This window comes from Frankliniella occidentalis, unplaced genomic scaffold (genome assembly GCF_000697945.3).
Source record: "Frankliniella occidentalis isolate FOCC.00 unplaced genomic scaffold, Focc_3.1 Scaffold236, whole genome shotgun sequence".
Classification (NCBI taxonomy): Eukaryota; Metazoa; Arthropoda; class Insecta; order Thysanoptera; family Thripidae; genus Frankliniella; species Frankliniella occidentalis.
This window is the reverse complement of record NW_026267362.1, coordinates 401,253-418,140: the sequence shown is the minus strand read 5'-3', so window position 1 is coordinate 418,140 and position 16,888 is coordinate 401,253. Positions and strand designations below refer to the sequence as shown.

The following is a 16,888-nucleotide window of genomic DNA, read 5'->3' as shown; positions in this document are numbered from 1 at the left end:
CGCCCCGCCGTCTTGCGGAGTTGGGGTGTCCACACAAGCTTGCATATAGCGAAAGAAGAAAAAATGGTCGTGGAATTATTACTGTCAGAAAATACGCGGGCAAAAGGTGGAAACGGAGCTCACGGAGCGAACAATAAGCTATAGCCTGTCGCAGCGTGCCGCGGGATTACGCAGTCGAGAAACAGGTTCTGGTTCTGGCCTTGCAGGGCCCTCTCCGACACGCCCCGCCATCTTTCCGCAAATAATAATGCAATTCGTCGAGTTGAGGGAGTCGGCCGCCCGGCCGCCGCCGAGCCGAGCCGCGCGCGGAAACGGCTTCTCGGCTTTGGCATCGGGCGCTGTTTGCTGAGTGCTTAGCTTAGGCAAGCCTCGGCCGACTGGAGTTTGGAGCAAGAGCAAACCTCATCAGTAAACCGCGTCGTCAGGGTCACCGGGGGCCCCCCCAGCGGGCCCGTGTCAAGGCGGCATGGGGCGCCTCCATCTGCGTATGGCTCTGCGTCGCCGACCGCGCCAAAAATGGCACGGCAGAGCTTCGGCCGCAGATAATTAGTCGCTGCAACACAGCGACACCGCGACACCAATTGCGGGGCACAAGCATGGGAGGCAGCACCTCGTGTCAGTCAGCAAGGCAGGGCGCGAAGGGAGCCGGGACGGGGCACGGGTTGCGACACCAGAGGGGACGGTGGGGCTGCGGGTCCGCGGGGCTCGGGCGGCGGCGGCACCTTGTTGGAGGACTCCGGCTCGGCCATCGCTCGCGACCAATACTTCAAGGAGGCGACCAAAAAAAAACACACAAAAACAACGCCAACAACAACAGCGGTCGGTCCTATACGTCGCGTGAGGCGGCGGGATCTGTCTGGACGCCGACCGACGCCGACACGTCGGGGTGAGCTGAGCAGGGCGTCGCCCCGCCCCGCTAAACTAAGAAGCGCTGGAGTGGGTCAAGGTCGGGCCCATCGCCCGCTCATTGCGATGCACGGGCCGGAGCTGCTGCAAGAGGCCGTGCAGCGCCGTGCGGCCGGGGGTGCACCGGTGCACGGAGAGACCGTCGCGGCGCACCTGCCGGCTGCCGGCGCCGGCGCTGAGCGGGGCGGGGCACCCGTGACTCATGATTGCCAGTAACACAGGCGCCTCCTCTGCTCCGTTCCTGCAGCTGGTGCGGGGGCGCTGCGCCACCCCTCCCGCCGCGCCGCAGCGGATCGAGAAGGTGATCAACGAGTGCCAGGAGGACATCAAGCTGTCGATCCTCGAGGGTATGAAAAGTGGTGGTGATGGTATGGTGGCGGCGGTGGTTACATCTATCTCAACAGACGCTCATGGGTGAACGACATAGCTACCTGGTTGATCCTGCCAGTCGGTATCATATGCTTGTCTCTTCACTTCTCTACATGCTTGACTTCACTTTTGACTAATTTCTGACCCACCTTCCATACTTGGAAGGCCACGGGATATGCAATCCACCACCTGCTGCAATACCATATATTCTTCGAGGAGGCTTCATGTGCACATCCGTTTATCCTGCAGAGGCGCTGAGCGTGCTGGGCGAGTCCACCGGCATCATCTCCAGGGACGCCAAGACCCGGCAGCCCGGCAAGAGCAGGGCTCGCCGGCAGGCCTTCACCGAGGACGAGAGACGCATCGCCGGGGTGAGTCCCCCCGGAGGGCCTTCCCTCCCCCTCCCCTTCATGTCGTGCCCCTTGAGCAGTCCCCGAATGACACGAACTTTTTTATATGTTGCAGTGTCTGCTTCACTGTGTGTACAAGAAGGTGAAAGCGGTGAGTACGTGAGGCGAGGGAGTCGTCATCTGAGCCTCGAAGGACAGCGACTCGCGCGGCTAGTAGTGAGGTCGTATCGTGTAGTGTAGGCCGGGCGGGCGGTAGTCAACTGCGCCGCCGCGCCGGTCAAGCGTCTTTTCTCAACATGAAAGATGGTTTCACACCGACGTTTAAAGTCAAAGTTTTCGACCAAAAATATTGATGACGACGTGAATGTGATCTGTAATCTCACCATGTTCCTTTTGTTTCATTGGGCTTCCTATACATCACCATATTATTTTTGCATGTTCCTTTGTTACCTCCGCGCACAGCTGAACTCCGCCGGGCTGCCCACGGGCGAAGGACTGGTCAAGCTTTACGCCGAGGGCGTGCAGGACGCGAGCTACTTCCTGGCGACGGCGCAGGCCGTCAACCACTGCCTGGGAGCCGCGCAACAGCAGGGGAGGCTCCTGCCCCAGGCCGTCAAGGGTGAGGAACGAGCTGCTGGAACCTGTGAGCCTGTGCCTGCCAGTTGGCAAACTCAGTTGCATGTGGGGGGTGCGGGAGGTTCGTGTGCTCTGGGGACTGCAACTAGTCAAACTGGTTGGGTGCTGTTGTGTGCTGAGATGAGGATCTGAGAGTGAAAGAACGCCCGGCATAGCCGCGGCAGTATTCTCCCCGGCCTCGTTCTGCTGAATATGGTTTATGGTTGTGCAGTGCAGAACCTATTGGTTCTGGGTTTCGCGATCCCGATGACAAACACGGATGTGGTCACTTTTTCGGGGGTCCCTCGAAGTCTTGCACAATCTTGGCGCAAGAAGGCAGAGCACACACTTACATCCGAGAAGTCATTCCCAACATCTACCGTACAAGTTTCTTGTTTTTTGCAGAGCCTGGACAAAAATGCTACCTTGCATACGACCTGTTTGAATGTGTCAGCGACCAAATCATAGAGGTAAGTTCACGATGCAATAATTATGAGTAATGTTAGCTCCACATTTTAAAAAATACTTTTTGAATTTTTCAAATTGTATTTTTATTGGAATGTAAAGTTTTTCTTATCCTCCTTGCAGTATTGCGGTGCCTCACCTTAATGCTTCCTAAATTCGATCATTCATCTGCCACCGATCATTCTCAATCATCAATCATCTTCCCCATTTCACCAAATAGTATTTAGTTAACGTGTGATCATGACCATCATACTGTTCCTAATGGTTTAAAAAGAGAAGTGTGCTTGCCTCCACAATAATTCTTAAGATACAAATAATTGTAATGAACTGAAGAAACTGAACTGGCTTCTAAACCATCTCTATTAATTAAGAATGTCACCTAGTCACAAATGAAATTGTTGTACAATAAAATTTAAATCAAAACAAAGTAAAAGAATTGTGGTGAATCACAATAATTAACTTTAAAGTTGTGTTCCTTTACCAAAGTATACTTAACCCAAAATCTTTCAGTTTTCATTTGCTTCTTGGTAGAAAAACTGTGGTTGAAGCTGAAGCCATAAATAATTCATGGTTGCAAAACATAAAATAAAATAGGTTTCAGATTAACAGATTTATTTTATCTGTCTCATTGCTCAAAATTAGCTTAACAAGAACACTTAATGAATGATTGACCAATATATCCAATAGTAACTGGACTGGAATGTCCCTTACATCAATAATGCTCTAAGATATAAGGTCTGCTTCAGTACAAGGCATTATAAAATGACCAATTTGAAACTAATTCAACAAATGACATCAAAGGAAAACAAATCAATAAAATATGCTACCTAAAAAAACATATATGTAACAAAACATAAAAATGTTCAGTCATGTTTATGGTGCTGATAAAGTCAGTATTCAAACCAAACTGAAGGTGCCATTGATAAGATACATCGCGACCACATGATGCGGAATGGCCTAGAAAAGCAAAAAGCATTTAATGTAAAGTCAATGTGTACGGAGGATAAATCACCTACAATCGACCTAAATACATGCTTCTGAATAATACTTAAATACGACTATGTTTTATATTGTGATGTATTATCTATAACTCCATAAATGTAGAGCACTCTTGCTTGTGTACAATTTATATTCAATCTCATGCAATCTTTTGGCTATTCATGCCATAAGTATTGGCCAGAAATTTGTTCTAAAAAAAAAAAAAACATAAGTTAAGTACTACTATAATCAGTTTAGGCATTTCTATAATCATAATGAGTGGTAAAGTTAACCTTATGCATGACTAGAAAAGCCTCAAGTTAAATATTACAAGAAAAACAATTTAATAGGTTGAAAAATATATTCAGGGTGTAAGACTGATTCTGATATAAGGGTCTCATTGCCTCACTCAACAAAGGAAGAACCCCTAATAAAAATAATGTAGTGGTCACACATCTAAGAGTATATCCTACGCCGCTTCCTGCTTAATTCCTTTCAATCTTTTTGAAATTCAGTAAACATACAGGTTTGATTGAAAGGGTAGGAAAAGGGGGTGACCTTTTGGACAGCAATATTTCTTTAAGGAGCAATTAAAGCCCTGCATAATATATGTTTTAATAACATTGTCATAAGTAATTGATTCTGTAAAGCTGGACAGCAACGATATCACAAAATGGGTTTCAAAAGCACATTATGGACTCCACCAGTGCAAATCCAGGCAATAAAAAACATTACTTCACTATGAATAACCTTCAATAATACGTATATAATTTAAATAAAACAAAACAAAACATGGCAACTTTGATGACTTTACCACCGAAAACATCACTTAAGTGATCTGGATAGACATCCACAATAAATCAGTATCGTATGAAAAAAAAACAAAATTCTTGTTCAAGACAGAGATTTAAAATTTTCAGTCCTTTATGGATCAAGCAAAGATCCTAACAAATCCTTCACAGACCAACCCAAAAACATTCAGGGGTCAACCAACACTGATAAAACTGCTTCAGTTAGATGAAGAGGCCTAACACTAATATCTTTAAAGTTCAAAGAAAGGCCATGAGAAGGGTCTTAATCATAAAACAGGACTTTCACACAGCATAAGTAGCCATAGAGGGATGGGAACATACAGAGGTAATAATTCTCTAATATACAAATGAGCTTAAAGGAAGTTCGTAGAAGCAGCAGCACGGCATCACCAAGCTTGCATACTACTTGTCAGATCTGGGGTACGCAATAGAACTCGTAGCAGGGAGAGGGGAAAACATTTAAGCAGTAGTTATTCTAGAGTAATAACCATTTGCCCTGATGGCGAAGACAGAAGAGTGAACTTAAAAGAAATGATGGTACAAGGCCACACTGGATTTGCATGCACAAACCTTTGAAAATGGCAATGGAATTATAAATAATAACATTAACACAATGAAGGTAAAAATATAAATATAGCAATATTCCATTTTGATGATGACTATTTACAATAAAAAAATGGAGTAAAGAAAGGAAGAAAGAAATAAAAACATCCGATACAGTTTCATATTTCTAGAGTACAACTAAGACAAAATAAAAGTCATACCATACTTCAAAAATACCTTATGCTGGACCCTGTCAACAGTACATTTATCATAAAGTCTTCTCATAAATTTCACCTTAAAAACAATATGAGCCAACTAACTTCATGATATAAAATTAACATAATTTACATTTGTAAAATCTTATTAAAATTGTCGGACTGCAATTTGGGCACCTATTGAATATTTAAATTTTCTACTTCAAATTTTGCAGTTAAATATCACATTCAGGACTCATGTGAAGCAAACATAAGTCAATTGTGAACTTGAAAGCTGTATAATGACAATGTATGACAGAGAGGATATTAGTCAGAACTACTTCATTAAACTTCAGAGCAACAATAACAATATAAATATTCATATTTTTAACATTAACAGCCATTAACAAAGGAGTTGATCGTACTTCACACTGAGGTGTTTACCTGACCATATGATGAATGAATTGCTTCTGTTGAGTTTGTAATCCCAAACACTGGACCAATACGAAGGAAGAAGCGTCGTAGAACCGACCGCAGTTCTGGCTTCAGATCAAAACACATTATTTCACAAAGTAGAGGATAATAACTTGAAGCATGGGCAGCAAACTGAAACATTTCAAACATAATATGTTTTAAGCAAAACTCCTAAACATACCACAGTGAAAGAACTGCAGATGGAAAACAAGACCTCACCCGTTCATCAGTCATTTTAAAAATTCTGTTCAGCACAAGAAGCAACAAACACGTCCACGCATCTCTATGAGATTCTGATTGAAGGCACAGGAAGTACTCCAGAGCTTCTCTGCATACTTCAATCAATCTTTCCTGAATTTGAGGCCATGCCTCTCGACGATTCTCATCTGAATACATCTTAAAAAGAATGCGAAGAACACAGGCCAATGACTGAGTTTCTTGCTTCAGTAAATTTGGTTTCACACTCCCCTTGAATCCTAAAACAAATACAAAAGATTAGCAATTGAAAAAAAAATAACAAAAAACAATAAAAAATTCTAACTAACAAGAGGAACAAACCTGCTTTCCAAAGTAAATTTCGTTGTTCATGATTAGAATTGAATGCTTTCGCAAAACGATGAGACTGAAGTAAGCAATCAGTCAAAAGTAGAAGATGCTTTGAACTTAAATGACAATACATTCCCAATTCTTCTGTTTGCTCAGAGACGATACTTGATGACAAGGGAGCTTCAGAGTGCATTAAGTCAGCCTGTATCATCACAAATTTGCATTAGAATACAAGAATTACAGGTAAAATGATGAGATTTCAAAACCAGAGCAAAATGGACTTATATAATTCCACAATTCTCTCTGTTTTTTTTCAACAAACCTGTGCAAGAGCAAGATTTTCTTGATCTTCTTTTCGAGATGTAGACGGGTAGAAGACAATGTTGTCAATTGTCTGAATTAACTCAAGTTGCACAATACACTTAATGAGAAGGCCAGAAAACAGCTTGTTTTCTGGTGAGGAAACCTGCTAAAAATAAACAAGGCTAATTATTAGTTCATTTTTGTTAAGGAAATGTGTGCGTCAAGAAATAACAGTTTTCTCACCCTATTTGCTTTGTCTTCGGGGGAATTGCTGCTAACACTTATTTCGCTGTGAGTACTGTTAGAACGCTTCAGTATGCCAGTCTGCTTTTGATTTGCTAGTGCTGCAACAGCCCCATCATACTGCGATGAATCATTAGGTGACATTATTATGTCCAAATCACTTTCTTTGCCAATTGTCTCTGGAGGTTTCCATGTCAAAAGGGCATTGGGTATAGTAGCAGTGAAAATGTCAACCATGCATTGACATGTTTTGTCCCAAGTTTCTTCATTAAACTTTAGTCCATTAGATATGACCAAATTTTCAAGACAATTTGTTCCTGACCTTGCAAGTTGTTCATTGTCTGCAGAGCGTAAATAAAAAGGTTTAGAAATTACAGAGGGAAATATGTCTTTAAAGGCAATGTTCATCATAGTCTTATGTTTTTAGACAACACTTACCCTGCTGCACACACCAATGTAATTGAGAATAGAGGTCTCCAAGTAGTAAGGGCCCAAGAGTGTCAAAATACTGAGTAAAGACATCAATAATAGCATACAATGCATGATTGCACGTTGTGGTCATCCACTCGGCTTTCTGTAGGAGAAGAGCAGAAAATGTTTATAAAAATTAGTGACTGATACAATTAAATACTAATGAGATACTATACCCTCCCTTACAGAGACAAAATTGTAAGTTACATGAAAGTAACACAGAATGTAAAGGTCATAGATAATTTAATTGATAGCAGTTAAGATAGATCATTCACTAAAGTCCTATACAAGGAAGCTGTATCAAAGAGGCTTAGAGGGTACACAGATAATTTGTTTAAAAGAAGTAAAGCATAGACAAACAGGCAAAACCACAAGTTTTGATGCTACAAACTACACTAACCTCAAGATTAGCAGCAAGCTCTGCACTGGGCTGTGAGGAAGGCAAGAGGGTATGAGTGAAGCAGGCCACAGAACATAAAAAACTACAAAACGGTCACTTAGGGTTTAAAAAAAAAAAATCAATTAGGACAGGTAATAGTAGTGCTTATTGATAAATTGATATAGGTAAAACTGATTCCGGAATTAAGCAGGAGGAGAGGATTAAGAGCGAAATCCAGCTTTGTACGATTAATTACACAGAAGGCTGGAAAATACAAGACTTGCATTTCATGGGAAGGTAAGAGCATCTACAAGCGCACACAATAACACTATCTATAAGTTCACACAGAATTTTTTTTATACGTATTTTGTCAGACTCTACTTTATTTTAGCTACTGTGCAACTCTCAATTCTAACCTTACTTACCTCAGTATGTTGTTCAGGCAACTTCATATTATCAAATATTCGGAACAGAACTTGAAAGAGGTCCTTCCACCAATGTGGTTTAAACGCATCGCCATGTGTTTTGACAATCTCAAACAACACTGTAAGACCTCTGGTTCGAACATCTAGTTTACAACGGCTTACAACACAAGATAGTTCAAACAAAAGAGGGAACCAGCCTCTAACCCATACTCTATCCTCTTCTGGTACTGTGTTATCCTCCATTGTATGTTCACAAAATAGCTAAAAAAAAAAAGAGAAAATACATATACATTACCATAATTGATTCTGCCCTAGATGTTAGTTGGATAGGAGAAAAGCATTAACTAAGAATCAGTACCTGAGGCTTTTCATCCACATAAATTGCACATGTTCTAACAAGACGAATTGCTTCCATACTTGTATCCGGAAAGCTAGCATTACATGCAAACTCCGAAAGACATTTTACAGCATCCTGGAATGAGTCTATCATAATCGGAAAGTGCTGTGCATATAATTGATCTGGAAACATTGAGCAAGTTTACACACTGGTCTTACACACTACACTACACATACAAATTACGCATCCTTCCAAAATTTTAACAACTCACTGATAATCTTCCCAGTGGTGAGAAATGCTAGTTCAACAATTGCTTCATCACTGTCAGAAGCAGCTAGATGAAAAACACTGAAAATATTTTTCCATCCGGATCTGATGTTATGAGCCTGGGAATTAACCATCTGTGCAATACACCGTACAACCATGTCTCGGATTGATGGCATTCTAGAAACGAATGAGGTAGTACTTCACAACATCCATAACAAAATTAAATTTCTCATAAATAGATAGTGATAAAATGGGAATCAATTGCTTACCGGTTCTTCTTCATAATGTGCTCAAATGGCCTTAGAAAATCTTTCTGGAATCTAAAGTTGGCAAATTCCCCTTTCTCAATAAATTTCATTGATAGTTGTCTAAGTGAATCTACGGCAAAAAAAGCAATATCCTCACTAGGATTGCACCCAACTTTGTTGAAGTGTTCACCAAGAACCTGTCAAATAAATCAGTACTGATTACGATTACAAGTGCGAGGTAGCAACAATGATAGTTTCATAAAAATAATTTAGTCTTCAATACAGAAGAACAACATTTGCAAATGTTTTACCTGCCAGATTCGAGACCATTGAAGACGGATTCTCCCCATGTTGTAATAGGAAATTTCTACAATTTTTTGCAAACTGAACATGCGAGGATGTTGGGGGTGAGCTAACTCATCCAGTGAAACCTAAATTTGAACGGTAATGCAATATAGAGATCAAGATTTTCCTTTCAAACACTTAGTATTTACAAAGAGTTTTGCAGTTACCTGACACAATGCCCTAACAAAGTCAACAATGGCGTCACCATCGAGTTTGATTGAGCCAGTAAATATTCTATCCACAGCAACAACAACACTCTGTGATGAAGTTTCACCAATTGACTCTTTTACATTTGCTGTAAATAATAGGATACAAGTGTAAACAAATTATCAGTGGATAAATATTTGTCACTGTTAAAATTTAATGATTTTCTACAATACAAAATTAGAAAAAAAAAGGAGACCAGTGCATAATGTGAATTTATTTACTTACGATCCAACATTTTACTGAGTAGATCTGGGTGGTGATGATCATAGCTCTTTGTACTTGAGATGAACTGAGGTCGGACACCAGTTCCAACTAACTGAGCCAATTCCAACTGACTGATACATTTAATGATGTCCAACCATGATGTTCCAAGATAATTTCCTGTTAAAATAAAAAATATTTACCAACTAGAGATTGCCATATTATTACTTGGATTGATCAGTTTTCTGACATCAATTACCATCGGTGTGCGCCACAGTGATGAGTGTCTTGATAGTATCAACATTTTTAGCTTTCATCTCTGTGATTGGCGAATTCGCAGTAAGCAGAGTAAATCTTGCCAATGCTTGAACATAAGCATCACGTTCCAGCTAGGACAGGAAGGTACGACACAATGAAAAAAAAAAGTCAGAAGAAAGTTCATACTACCGGTATTAATTAGACAACTATGGGATGCCCATATTATCAATGCAAGCAGTGCCTTTGTTGCTCTAGATGCTTTTGGACTTTCTGTTAGTGGAAAGTGGAGGCTGGATATGCACAGAGGCATCATCCACTTTGGAATAACAGGAAAATAAGGCCGCAACAGCAACAAAGGAAAAGTTTACATAAAAAACATAGCATCTTATAATTGTGTGAAAAAATAATGATGAAAATTATCAAATCTGATATCTTACAGTCATATGAAAAATACAGGTGATACGAATTGCACAACGAATACCATCAAGACATAAATAAGCAATTTCCTGATCATCACAATCCTGAAGACCAACGCTGAATGCCGCCAAAAACGGAGTCCATGCCATCTGGTATGAAAAGAATACAAATTACAGACAATATTAACACCAAGTATTTTAGTTGTTATAATTCAATAAAACAGATAAGTTTACCTTAAACATTGGCCGGACATGTTCAAGATGTTTTGCTGATGTAAATGGAGCTTGAACATGACTGACTGATTCCATTAAGTTTTTAGCAGCAGTCGAGATCACTTCCATTTCCATATTCCAGAGGAAGCGACGTTTCTTTTCACTTGAAATAACTAAAAGTAAGGAGGCATTATAGCTCATGTCAGAAACACAACACTGCAATACTTTAAAAGCCTTGAAAATAAGCAAATTATAGCAGTGTCTCACCTTGTTTGCCTGGTTTACTTGAACCTCCTTTCATCTTTATTTCATGGCCAGCAATTTCATCATAAATTTGAGAAAGATATTCTTGAGGCAAGTCTTTGCTGTCACTTATCCCTTGATTTAAACGAATATATTGTTCTTTAGTCATTTTGCTTTTAACTTGAGGTGAATGTAAGTCAGTGGTTAACATAATGACGGAATATGCAAGGACATACGCAGTGTCAGCACTTGCAAACAGATTATTACTGTGGAGAAATATTAGCAGCGTAAGTAAGATAGATTAGATTAGATTGTTCCTCTGAAGGAGAAGTAAAAACTTACTTGGGGTTACATTCACAATATCTACTCGCAAATTTTTCCATGAGACGATCAATTTTTTGAGCTTCTCCTGGAAGTCTAAAACCTTCCAAGAAATATCGTAGGGCAGCTACTAGGTCACGGTCCTTAAAATTCATTTGATCTATGTATGCATACATCACCTGGAGCAAAAATAAGGATGTTTAATGTACGACACTGACACGAACACAAAATGATAACGAAGAGACTATCAGCTAGATACCTCTTTGCAGAAATCATCACTGTCCCCTAAAAAGTCTCCTATTCCAGTCTTGTCTAGGCGTTCATCAGAATGAAGCCATTCGGCAACTTCTCCTGGAGTAGATCCCAGAAGACGCTGCTCTTGAAGATACTGAACTCCCTTCTTTGGTTTCCGATTGAATATCTGTATACCTGATTCCCATACTTCTTTTTGCTGCTTGAGAACTTCAAATTGTTCTGGAGAGTCAAGAAATTCTCTATTGATGGTATTCATGCTGACACTGGACGTGGCTGAGTTGATACTATTGCTACTACCGCCATGTGTTGACTTCATACTGCCTGTGCTTGAAGGCTGGGGTATAGGCTCAGTCTCGGGATCTTTTCGTTCACCCAATGATGTTTGGGAGTTCGGGTTAACATACAAGTCTTTACTCCACTCCACCATACATTTGAGAATTGAAACAAGACATTCCAAGCCTCTTATGCGCATTGACTTTTCCTGGTTTGGAGTTGCACCTAGCTCCAAAGCTTGACGTCCCTGAGCTATTTTAGACAAATCATTCACAAGCCTTTCAAACAAATTAGCAGCAGATAGATCACAGTCATAATTAACATAAATGTCAACAACGCTTTGTGCATCAGCACATATTCTTGTCAGAGCCTGGATAACCATCCATTTATGTTCAAAAGAAGAGCTAGAAGTTTCTAAAATATTGAGGAAAATTTCTTTGAAGAAAACCTGTAATATTAAGTTAATTTAAGTAATATTCCTCTAAAAACATACTACGAAGCAGCGGGAAAGATAAGTACCTCAATTTGCATTTTTAGGTGCATTTTGAACTTGGAGAGCAGAGCAAGGAAGATTGCAAGTGACAGCTCGAACACCTCAGGCACTGAGGACACTCCATTTTTGGAGAGGGCAACACAAAGATATTGTTTAATAGCTGTAATAAACATTTCATTGGCCCGAAATACTGGCCCAGCATTCTGAAGTATTGACAGAAGCAGATGAAGGGATAAGATCTTGGATCGAAGTTCGTGTGACCTTAAAAACAAAGAAAGGTGTTTTTTTAACACTTGAAAAATAGACATAGTAAGGAGGGGAAGGTGGAAAACTCACTTGGGGTCAGGTTGTTCTGGAACAGGTTTCATTGACAGTTTACACAGGGAGCGAAAAACTAGGAAAGCATCTTTCTGTCTAACATGAGTAAATTTTGGAGTAGTAGTGACAGCATCACTTTCATTGCTAACATCAACACTTTCCTAAAAGCAAATTTTTAATCAGATTTATCTTTAAGGAAACACAAAACTTTTCAGAGAAACAATGCAAATAATACCTTACCTGAGAGGGAACCCTCGGCAAGGGAGTTGTTTGAGGTGCATTAGTATTTGGGGCTATACCAACACTATTAGAAATATTATTTTCAATTTCAGAATTAGCACTGGGCTCTGCCACTGACAAAGCATCACCTGTAGCCTCTTGAGCTCCATGTATAACCCCAGGGGGAACACCATTTGACTCACAGCCTAGTCATAATAGACAAGACAATGTTAGTAAACTGGAAAATTTAAAAGTAAGAGAGGATAGATTCGGTACAACCAACCTTGAACAACTGTTTCTACTATGGAGTTTAATATTCCTATCACCATTTCTTGATTTGAATCACCTCCTTCACCATCACCAGGTGTGCGCTCTTCAACAACACCTGCAGAAGATTTATCAACAGTTGATTCTATCCCATCCTCCTGATTGGTTTCAGTTAAAAGTTGAGGAGGAGAACTCTCACCGATGGTTTCTGGTCTGTCATTCAGTACAGTTGGAGCATGGTTTGATGCAACAGCTATTTGAGTGTCCTCACTTACAGTTTGATTCTCAGAGACAGGAAAAGAGGCAGGAGTAGTTTCTGTTGGGCTAGTGGGAGTGATTTGTACTGGAGCAGGTTCAGTTTCAGGTGCTTTAGTACTACCTTCTGCTTGAGGGCGTTCATTTGAACTATCAGATAACTCTTTTAGTTTGTCAATCTCATCTATCTCCTAAACAAGCAAACAGACGCAGACACACAAACACAAATAAAAACAAGCTCATTTCGAGTAAAATTAAGATTCCTCAAATATATAACTTACAGCCTGACTCTCCATACGACCAAAGATAACATTTAACATTTGGGTCAAGGTGGCTCTTGCTGTAGTCTGGTTGATAAGGTTTTTGCTTGCCAAGTAAATGTTATAACAGGTGCGAACAGCAAGTAAGATAGTTCCTTCATGTACTTCAACATGTTGACTGGTTACAACAGTTAGCAAAGCCTACAACATGTTAAAAATTAGTACAATTTATAATAACTTAGAGCACAACTAGGACAACACCCAGGACAATGTTCACCTTAATTATTTGCAATTGAACACCCTCATCTGTTTGTGGACCACTGAAACAACCACAAATAGTCTCCACTATACGATCAATAAGTTGCTTCCCTGGTGTTGTGGAATCAGGAATATTTCCAGTCAGATGGCCATAGGCAATCAGTTTCTATAGAACAAAAATAGTTAAAGTGAGTAGCAAAGACTTGCAAGTTGTAATTTTTAATTACACCAATATAAAGTAGACCTATGACATTACCTGAAGGCAATCCAAGGCTGTCACAACGATTCGTGAAGATTTGCTTTGACAAGCCAGTTCAAAAGGTAAAAAGTACTTCTCGGCAGAAACATTATTGGCTGCATCTTCTTTGGGCAAGGGTAGAGCTGAAGATGAATTTCCTGCTTCAGCATCTGCATCTTTCAGCTCATTCTTTATTTCCTCTGTAATGGATTATATGTTTGGTTGTAGACTTTTCATTACATGAACTAAATACTAAGCGATTGACAGTCACAGGTGAGTTTGTGAAATGCTTGTGTCGGGACAAAAGAGTATTACACAATCCAGTCTAGATGTGTCAGTATGGTGTCCAAGCAGAAAATGACAGCTAGTTATGTCAGAAAAAGTGAGGTTATGAATCGATGTACAACACTGGTACAAACATACAAGGTATGTCAAAGGAAACAGAACAGCTACATAATGAAAATACTATACTTTCTATAAAATAAAGCAATGATGTACAAAATTGAAGTATTCGTATCAAAAAGTGTAGTAACTGAGGAAGTTGACAAGCATAACCTTCTATTGTCATTTAGCCAGAACTAGAGACATTTTTAGAAAGGAAGATAATCAGTCACACATCAATCAAACAACAGAGAAATTAAAAGAAAAAATACAACACAGCTCACCTAAAGCTATCTCACAGGAACGTTTAAGTTGAGAATGGTACGACCGTTTGATATCTTTGTCGCTCAGGATCTTCTCCAAAGCACGCACAATGAACATCTCTTTAGTCTTAGAACTTCTTTGCATTTTTAGCTAAATGTACAACATTTCCATGTTTCTTAATCTAGAGATCTATTCATGACACATCGAATAAAGCCATAAATGAAAGAGATTAACGCAAATAAGAAGCCATGTTTTTCATGGACGGCACCCTCCACACCGACACCGAAGTCGGGTTCACGACTATTCACAGTCAAGTTCCCCCACCACTACCATCGTGCTTTCTTTGCTAGCCTTATAGCGGTGTATGAAAAATCAGCAGATACGATAAATGGTGAGCTGCTGTGTTTTGACGCGAAGAGTTTAGGTTTTCACACCGATGTTTGTAATTTCCAAACAAATTAAAAGTTGAAAATGGGAGAGTTAGAGCAATTATTGTGATAGGAGAGCTGTGATCGTCAAAACTGAGAAGTTAGAGTGACAGTCGCATCTTCATTTTTATAGCTGAATCTTCAGATTGTTTATTAACCATCACTTCAGCTTAACCTTGTCAGAATATAAACTCCAATTTAACTTTCCTCAAAGACAATTTTCAACTGCAACATGCTTAAAATATAGGAAACCACAGTGAAGTGGGAGTTTATATTGAAGGGAGTTATACTTTTTGTTATCAGTGTCCTCTAAGACAATTTTCAATTTCGTGAAGCGCATTGTATGGATATTTCACGTTAAACATAACTTTTCATTCATACATGAAACTCACATCTTTCAATACACTATACCCTTTGCATTTTACTTTTCCTGGCATGAAAACACATCGTTAAAAACATTGTAATGTATTAAAATCACTAATCGGCAAATTAATTTGGTTCCTCTCCATCTCGCTGAACCAAATACAATGTCAATAAACAGAGAGATTTATTTACTTGGACTTGATTGCTTACTTTCTAGTGATTTAAAAAGCCTAAGGAGCCTCCCCTTAGCCATCTTTTTGATGACTATGAAATGAGACTGTCAATCCTGTTAATTTTAATGTTGAGAGCATTTGTAAAACAAAATACACTGCGCAGAATCCCAGGTTAGATATATCAATACAATTAAAGTCTGAAAAAAAAATCTTTTTAAATGTACAAAATTGCCACAGTTTTATTGTAATACCCCTTCAACAAGGTGATACCAAAAGATAGCGGGTGCATTACATGATGTTGTAATCTATGTCACAAGGGAACCAAAGTATCGTAAAGTCAACAATATGTCACACTGACATGATATTGACAAAATTCTGACCACAAATGTTACAGTCCCAATGTTGTGACTCGGAAATGATAATGTAGTGCGCCGAGTAAAAGTGACAGCATTTAGTTGTCATGCAGCATCATGAAAATTTTAACTTTTATATCAAAACGACATCAGGTAAAATAGATCAAACTAACTTGAGTTTTACACACACTGGGCAAGAGGCTCACAGTCTTCGAGTGGGATACTTGGTTCAGTAGTAAGTTAGTAAGCTGCTCGCAGAACTGAATCAAAATGGTAATTGAAGCATGACAGGGGAATTCCGCAAGTTACAAGGTGGCAATAATATTTTTAACAAATTTGGTACTGCCACCACAATGTCATTTTGACATTTTGAAAGATGTCATAGTCGCTAAATAACGTGTGACTACAATTACATATTCATTTCAAATCTCGCTGCTATGGGAGGGGCTTAATTTGGGCTTTAAGTGTACCTGTATATATTCCTGGCATTCTTGCCATTCTGAACTGGCAAACCAGTTCTTTCAATTGGTACTGTTTTAAAATAAATGATTTACTACCTGTGTAGGAAATTGCCATAGATTCTGCTGCGCTCATTCACATATTCCGCTTACATGGCGCCTTACGGAGGTTGTGGGTAGGCAACCCGCGTAACGACCACTGCCTATTTTTCAGCGCGATTTGCGGTTCAGCATTCAGACTTACGTAAAAACAGCATATAATCGAAAATGATCCAATAATGCTCTAGTTTCATTTTGGAAAATTTCATGATGAAATTCTGAAGCGTTCCCGAGTTTCATCAGAATGTCACTTTTCGTCTTTCAAGTCGAGGGAAGGATGTGCACTGGGCATGGGGGCGGCCCGAGTGCCCGTCAGAAAACGGATTTTGAGAACCACTGGACGGAGTTTGAAGATTTAGGGCTCATTCGAATGGACTTTTGATTTCAAAAACTTTTTGTCTAAG

At 39.9% G+C, this 16,888-nt stretch overlaps 2 protein-coding genes across 5 annotated transcripts in view; one reads left to right on the top strand and one right to left on the bottom strand.

Moving 5' to 3' along the window:
• LOC113209622 (general odorant-binding protein 70) overlaps window positions 1-3,915 on the top strand; it is a 6,084-nt gene extending 2,169 nt beyond the window's left edge. The window contains exons 2-7 of the mRNA XM_026427258.2: window positions 1,154-1,253; window positions 1,525-1,646; window positions 1,741-1,776; window positions 2,088-2,244; window positions 2,646-2,710; window positions 2,829-3,915. Of these exons, the coding sequence (XP_026283043.2) occupies window positions 1,154-1,253; window positions 1,525-1,646; window positions 1,741-1,776; window positions 2,088-2,244; window positions 2,646-2,710; window positions 2,829-2,849 (501 nt within the window). The 3' untranslated portion in view covers window positions 2,850-3,915. The remainder of the gene's footprint in view (window positions 1-1,153; window positions 1,254-1,524; window positions 1,647-1,740; window positions 1,777-2,087; window positions 2,245-2,645; window positions 2,711-2,828) is intronic.
• LOC113209619 (brefeldin A-inhibited guanine nucleotide-exchange protein 1) lies at window positions 3,297-16,768 on the bottom strand. Of its 4 annotated transcripts, XM_026427256.2 has the most exons (29): window positions 14,631-16,768; window positions 13,984-14,165; window positions 13,747-13,893; window positions 13,491-13,670; window positions 13,154-13,400; window positions 12,971-13,072; window positions 12,709-12,893; window positions 12,487-12,629; window positions 12,177-12,411; window positions 11,389-12,105; window positions 11,151-11,308; window positions 10,833-11,074; window positions 10,587-10,738; window positions 10,374-10,502; window positions 9,938-10,067; window positions 9,703-9,858; window positions 9,438-9,565; window positions 9,237-9,356; window positions 8,947-9,122; window positions 8,682-8,854; window positions 8,432-8,592; window positions 8,074-8,334; window positions 7,670-7,699; window positions 7,237-7,372; window positions 6,799-7,139; window positions 6,575-6,721; window positions 6,265-6,454; window positions 5,926-6,182; window positions 3,297-5,838 (listed from the first exon to the last, which is right to left on the bottom strand). In XM_026427256.2, the coding sequence occupies exons 1-29, from the start codon at window positions 14,752-14,754 to the stop codon at window positions 5,659-5,661; spliced, it is 5,529 nt and encodes a 1,842-aa protein (XP_026283041.1). In that variant the 5' UTR covers window positions 14,755-16,768; the 3' UTR covers window positions 3,297-5,658. The 4 variants fall into 4 exon arrangements, with proteins under 4 accessions (XP_026283041.1, XP_026283038.1, XP_026283039.1 ...); XM_026427253.2 differs by having other exon boundaries at window positions 12,971-13,400; XM_026427254.2 differs by having other exon boundaries at window positions 6,575-6,718; window positions 12,971-13,400; window positions 14,631-16,767.
• Between the last annotated feature and the right edge of the window lie 120 nt (window positions 16,769-16,888).